Source organism: Watersipora subatra, chromosome 10, assembly GCF_963576615.1.
Source record: "Watersipora subatra chromosome 10, tzWatSuba1.1, whole genome shotgun sequence".
Taxonomy (NCBI): Eukaryota; Metazoa; Bryozoa; class Gymnolaemata; order Cheilostomatida; family Watersiporidae; genus Watersipora; species Watersipora subatra.
Genome location: NC_088717.1, coordinates 55830725 through 55836724, shown reverse-complemented (window position 1 = coordinate 55836724; position 6000 = coordinate 55830725). Strand labels below are relative to the sequence as shown.

General features: G+C 37.1%; 1 protein-coding gene across 1 annotated transcript in view; it reads left to right on the top strand.

Annotated features, from left to right (window-relative positions):
- Positions 1-220: 220 nt before the first annotated feature.
- The window catches only part of LOC137405918 (uncharacterized), a 30225-nt gene continuing 24445 nt past the window's right edge, over positions 221-6000 (top strand). Inside the window, exons 1-2 of the mRNA XM_068092384.1 lie at positions 221-372; positions 2305-2447. Of these exons, the coding sequence (XP_067948485.1) occupies positions 371-372; positions 2305-2447 (145 nt within the window). The 5' untranslated portion in view covers positions 221-370. The remainder of the gene's footprint in view (positions 373-2304; positions 2448-6000) is intronic.

Here is a 6000-nt window from a genome sequence, read left to right as displayed (position 1 = left end):
TGTCTTTTATGACTTCATCACAGTTTGGGAAACCGCTGACATTTCATCTTACGGGATAAGATCTCAGGCTATCTCCACATGCTGCCGAATTAGTGATAAGCAGCAAATAAACACACTGGCTATTGGATTCACTTGAGTGATCTGCCCTCTGACTGGCAGCAACTGTAACACGTCCACCTGAGAGGAAATCGCAATTTGCTGCCGACCAGTGTGCTGCCGTCAGTCATTGGATTTCTAGAAATAAGTGGCAGCTTCAAAACTCGGCTTCTGAGTTTTAACCAGCTTATAAGGTCACATTACGCTGGTCCCTTGTCTAGAGCCTGCTGACAGCGCGTGGCTAGCTCTTACTATTGATTCAGTCATCGAATGAATGTAAGTCAATTTGAAATTGTTGGATTCTCAGCATGTAACATCTTCAAGGTAGTCAGCTATATACATGTATGTTACTTATAAAAGTAAGTTTAGTAGATAACTTGAATGTTATGTTATTAAGTGTTAAAACTTGAATTTTTGAAAGGCTTGATCGATGATTTCGTCATGCTTCAAGCTGACCACTTTGCGCTGCCTACCTTGAAGAACATTCCTTTTGTGCAAAGTTCTGAAAAATGATATTGTGGATAAACATCATGCCCTCTGACATTTTACATAACATACGCAAGTCGGCGAAGTTGAAATCTAATTTTAATATATATGATAGTAGCTGTAGTACAAATTTGAATCTCTAATTCTAATCACAAGACCTAACGGAGAGGTTGTCATTTGTTGATGGTGAATTACTGGCCTTACTTGCTATGGTAGCAAGCCTTATTGATGAAAGTTATGCTATTTTTAATAACATAATTTTAGCTGACATATTTTGCAGATATGGTGTGGTAATGTGGGTAACGATCATAAACCAAGATCTGTTATCTCAGGCTTAGCTAACAGAAAATAAATGTGGAGAAAATGGGATAGCATTAAATTAGAGTCTTTTTAGGGAGTTTTAGATTTTTGATCAGCTACTAGTTTGCTTCTGCTATCTCTGATCTACTAACCAGGTGTACGCAGCGCGCTCTGATCTACTAACCAGGTGTGAGCGGCGTGTGGGAATCTAATTATGCCTCTTTACCACAAAAATAATGCTTTCAATGTTGGCTTTAGCGTTGTACACTTGATGACTTTTTGGAACCCGTTTCATTCGTGCCCTCACTAAATGGGAGTCATTCGTCTAAATGAGACACAACACATTGTGCTAAGATATGGACCGGTGAGCATGATGATTTGTTTTTGATTTAGTATCAATCACATTGTTTTTATACGACCTTGGCAGAATAAGGAAAAAAAATTGCTGATAGTAGATATGAAACGATTACAAAAAATGGTCTCTTTTGTGGGTTAAATGCAGAATGGAATGTAGTAGAAAAAAATCACATTTTCACCATTGGCTTTACCTTATATACTTGGTGTATCGCTTAGAACATTGTTCCTTCTCATCCTGACTAAATGAGGGACATAGACACAATTCATTGTACAAAAAGATTAATTTGAAAACGTGACGATTGGTTTTTGATTGAGTATAAACCGTATTGTTTTTGTGTCACATTGAAAGCATTCTCTAGCAGATGGGGTGACTTCCTGTGACCTTTTGTGTTTGTTTTTAGCACATCTAAAACAAGCAAATACCTGTGCTTGTCAGAAAGCTCATAACCTAATGATTACATGTATAATGATATCAGACATAGCGTGATTAATATGGAGCATTGTAGCTGCCTATCAAGAGTAGTAAATGCATTTCTAAGCTAAAATCATCTGAGATGAAGAGTCTTATCACACATGCTTGGTAAGCGCTATAGAAAATTAGCAAAAAATCAATTTTTATTTACCAAAAATAATCTGCTACTGCTTTGTAATAGTTTTTGCCTGATACGACATTTGCTGTGGGCATCTTGGCATTATGGCAAGCAGCTAAGGTGCTCGCAGCCTTTATGGCACCCATATACATTCTCCTCCTATGGACTATTGTTTACATTCGACTCATTAACTATCTACTAGCAAAACTGCATAAATCACAGAATAGTTGGAGCTGAACTTGAAAAGAACTGCAAATGCAATTCCTTAAAATTTTAAAACTGTTCAGCACTCAGCTTTGACACAAAACTAGCGAATTTTTCAAAATCATGAAATCTTAAAAAATGTAGATGTGAAAATTTCCTACCACAACTCTTTTTGAGTGTCGGAATAAGCTCAGCGCTACTATTCATGCTCCTTAAATGATTGACTTCTTGTTTACCTGTCGCTCATTAACTTTCGATTCTCCTACCGCAGGATGAAGAGGTTTGCAAGATGTCTGCTGTGGCTAGTGGTGTTATCTCTGCTGCTGTCTAGTGGCCTCATCTACCTTACACTTCGGCAAGGAGAGTCTGTCTCCCGCAGCTTATTCAGTCAGCATGGATCTTTCTTAGGTCAAGGTCGGTCATACAAAAATCTACAGGTATTTTGAAATAGCGCTTGAGCTAGGACAAGGATCAGCAAATGTGTAAGAGATATAACTCCAAAGACAAATTTAATTTTTCTAGAAGTTATAAAGTATCTCTTTACGAAAGAGAACACTTACATTTAAAAAGGCACTTTAAAATATGTGCCTTTTAGACATAAATTTAAACTAAGTAATACTTTTATAGCTAAATAGATACATATATTATAAAGTGAACTGCCGGTAAAACATATATTTACGGAATAAATATATAAGTATACAAGCATGACGGGCAATCAACCCAGCGTATACATGCGAAGAGCATGTGCACCGTACGACTCTGCTTCAACGTATACATACGAAGAGCATGTGCGCCGTACGATTCTGCTTCAACGTATACATACGAAGAGCATGTGCGCCGTACGATTCTGCTTCAACGAACGACTGCTCTTCTTTTGATATTCTTATTTACAGTCTAGGCTCCGCCTCTTTTCTTTATTCTATGCACTGTTTCTTCTGTCTTCTTTTCTGTCCTTCGGCTTTCCTCTTGCTAGCCCGAGTTCTTACCGGTGGCCGTGCATTGCTCGGTATCTCGAAGGCTCGGTCTTATGACCGTGGTGACCAGGTCTATCGCTATGGCCCTGATCACAGTGCTCTGCCGTTACTCTACCAAATCATTGGCAAGATTTTTAGAGAAACAAACAAATTTATTAATGTTTTCTTTTTACAATGTGTTGTCCTTTCATACATTGAGTTCGTTTTGTATCACTGCAATAAAAACTTGGTACAAACCATCAATAGTGAGTATAGTGACTTGTTTCATTCTAGTAATTACTTACTAAACATAGCGAAACTAGTAACAATCTCGAAGTAATGGCCTAAAACCTAAAGCACACTGGAAAAATATCGAATAAAGTTATTGCAAAACCCGTGAGTTTTGACACTGTTGCTGGCGCTAGCGGTGAATGATAGCCTAGTCATGTCAAGTATATAAGGAGTGCTTGATACCTTTTGCCTGCTGTTTCTTTGGGGTTAGCTAGCTGATTGTTGGAAAGAATGTTTTGAAGCAAAGCCCAAAACACATGGAAAGACAATAGTTCCACTTAATACCGTAATATTGATTCAATCCCTTTAAAGGTTGACTTGCAACAAAATTCACATTACAGTTATTTGGTATCAAAAGATTCACCACGTCTTACTCTGTTGTGTTGTAGGCGCCAAATATGTGGAAATGTGACTACAAGCTCTTAAAAACTCAAAAACGAAAAGCCGCCATAGATTGGAATCTGTTTATTTCTCTGACGTTGTCATTACAGTTTGGTTATTGTCTTGTCACGTGATGTTCTCACGTGAATTGAAAGGCCAATAATAAGCTCAATATAAAACCTATCGTAGCACTAGTTTATGACAAACACTTCGGGTTTTACCGAAGACCCCGTACCAAATATAGATGCTCGCTACTTTACAGTTTTGTTTCGGCTTGGTCTATTAGGCAAATCGTAATCTGATCATGTGACCCAGTACTTCGCGAATAATTTCTGCAGCACGTTTCGAGTATCACAGGTGACCAACAGGCTTGTCATGCTTATCAGACAATGATATGTACTCCTTCGAGCTAAGGTTAAAAAATTAAACGAATTTTTACAGTAAGTTATAAGATATCGTTGCTAAAAGTGACAGCATTACAATGATGATAAAATAGACGCGTAAGAACAATAAACATGGTTTTATTGGATGTGTGAAGTATATTTGTGAAAATATTTCGACGAATATGGTTGCAGGAAAGTGTAAACAGCAACCATCTGCCACAACTACGTCACATTTGAGCCGTTCTGGAAAGAGAATCCAAACTACGGCGGTTTCGTGTGACTGCGATTAACTGTTCGTTTTTGAGCTTTTAAGAGCTTGTAATCACCTTTCCACATATTTTGCATCTACAACACAACAGAGTAAGACATGGTGAATCTTTTGATATCAAATAACTGTGTTGCAAGTCAACCTTTAAACTAATAAAATGCCATTCCGAGCAAAAATTGCTATAAGAAAACAATTATAAAAAATATCACTAAATAAAATATACCATTTAGATTATAAGTGTCATAACAAAAGTTGATTTTTATAAATGTCAAGGACAAGATGCTGATGTTTCAGGCCTCTACTAAAGGCTTCCATTGTGCTTTGCAGAACATTCATTACAAAGCCGATGCTCATATGAGCATTTGACTAGATGTTTCCTATATCACCGCATGCATGCACTTTGAGAATTCAGGGCTGCATTCATAATCTCCGCATGTAGGGAGCATAAGCATGGGGTATGTGTGTGGTGCTCAGATTCCAAATATGTCCACTCAGGCTTGTAGGAGTGCCTTTGAGGTATAAAAGTTTCATTGGCAGCGAGTTCTCCTAGGCCATAGGCAGCACTGTTAGAAATTATAAACTCATCTTCATCAACCTTCAATATTTATAGACCAGGATAATGGTGGCTCAATGTAAAATAGATACATTTAGTAAAGGCTAAAAATACTTGCATTAGATTTATTCCTTTACTAAAAAACTCACTGTATTCAACTGCTTATAGTCAATAGAGGCTTGAAAATGATCGCTTATTGACCAACCTCTGACAGTGACTGATACTTTTCACAAAGCACCCATCACCTCAAGCGCTGTCCATGATAACATGCATTATATCAGAACAGCTTTCGTGAACTGCTTAGCCTTTATTGTCTGATTGGCTGAAATTACCCATGACTGCAGGATATGAGTGGCTTTGTTAAGCAACATGAATCTTGACAGCTTCAAGCAAAAAACTTCTTCATTTACATCATATTAAAATATAACTTTGTTTGCAAGCTGTGAGTTTAAACATATCCATAAGTTATAGAGAACCAAGCCTGAGCTAAACAACTACGTGGATTAGGTCTTTTTGGAATCACTCAAACTAGGCATCTTTAAAAAGGAGCCCATTTGCAAAATATGTTTTGATTTGAAAAATAAAATTGATGATTTGTAGAAGCGAGTGAGTAATTTATACCTAAGGCAAAGTAACTCATGACAAGTAAATTTAACTAGAGATAATTTATAAAATGTCTGCCAGTAATACAGTAAGCTCAATGTATTCCTGATAAGTGTACATCTAACAACATGCATAAATATTATCTATAAACATGTATATATATTAACTATACACATGTATATATATTACCTATAGACATGTATATACAGTGAAACATGGATAATTCGCCCTCAGAACATCGAACACATGGTTAACTCGAATGGATTTGCTTGGTCCGTTCCCACGCAATGATAAATTGCTTTATATAACTCGACCTCGGCACCGTTAACTCGAACAGTTTTTTACCGAATTCACAAATGTGGTTTCCGTTCAATTTATTTCGAAGGAGTTTCCACTAGTCGCGGAGCTGAGACTACTCTGCTTTCTTAACGAAAGCGCTTTTTATACGCGTATTGTGTACATATAATTTCCCCCGTACCGTATAATGGAACCGAAAAAGAAATCGTATAAAAATGATTAATAGGGTCGCTAAGAC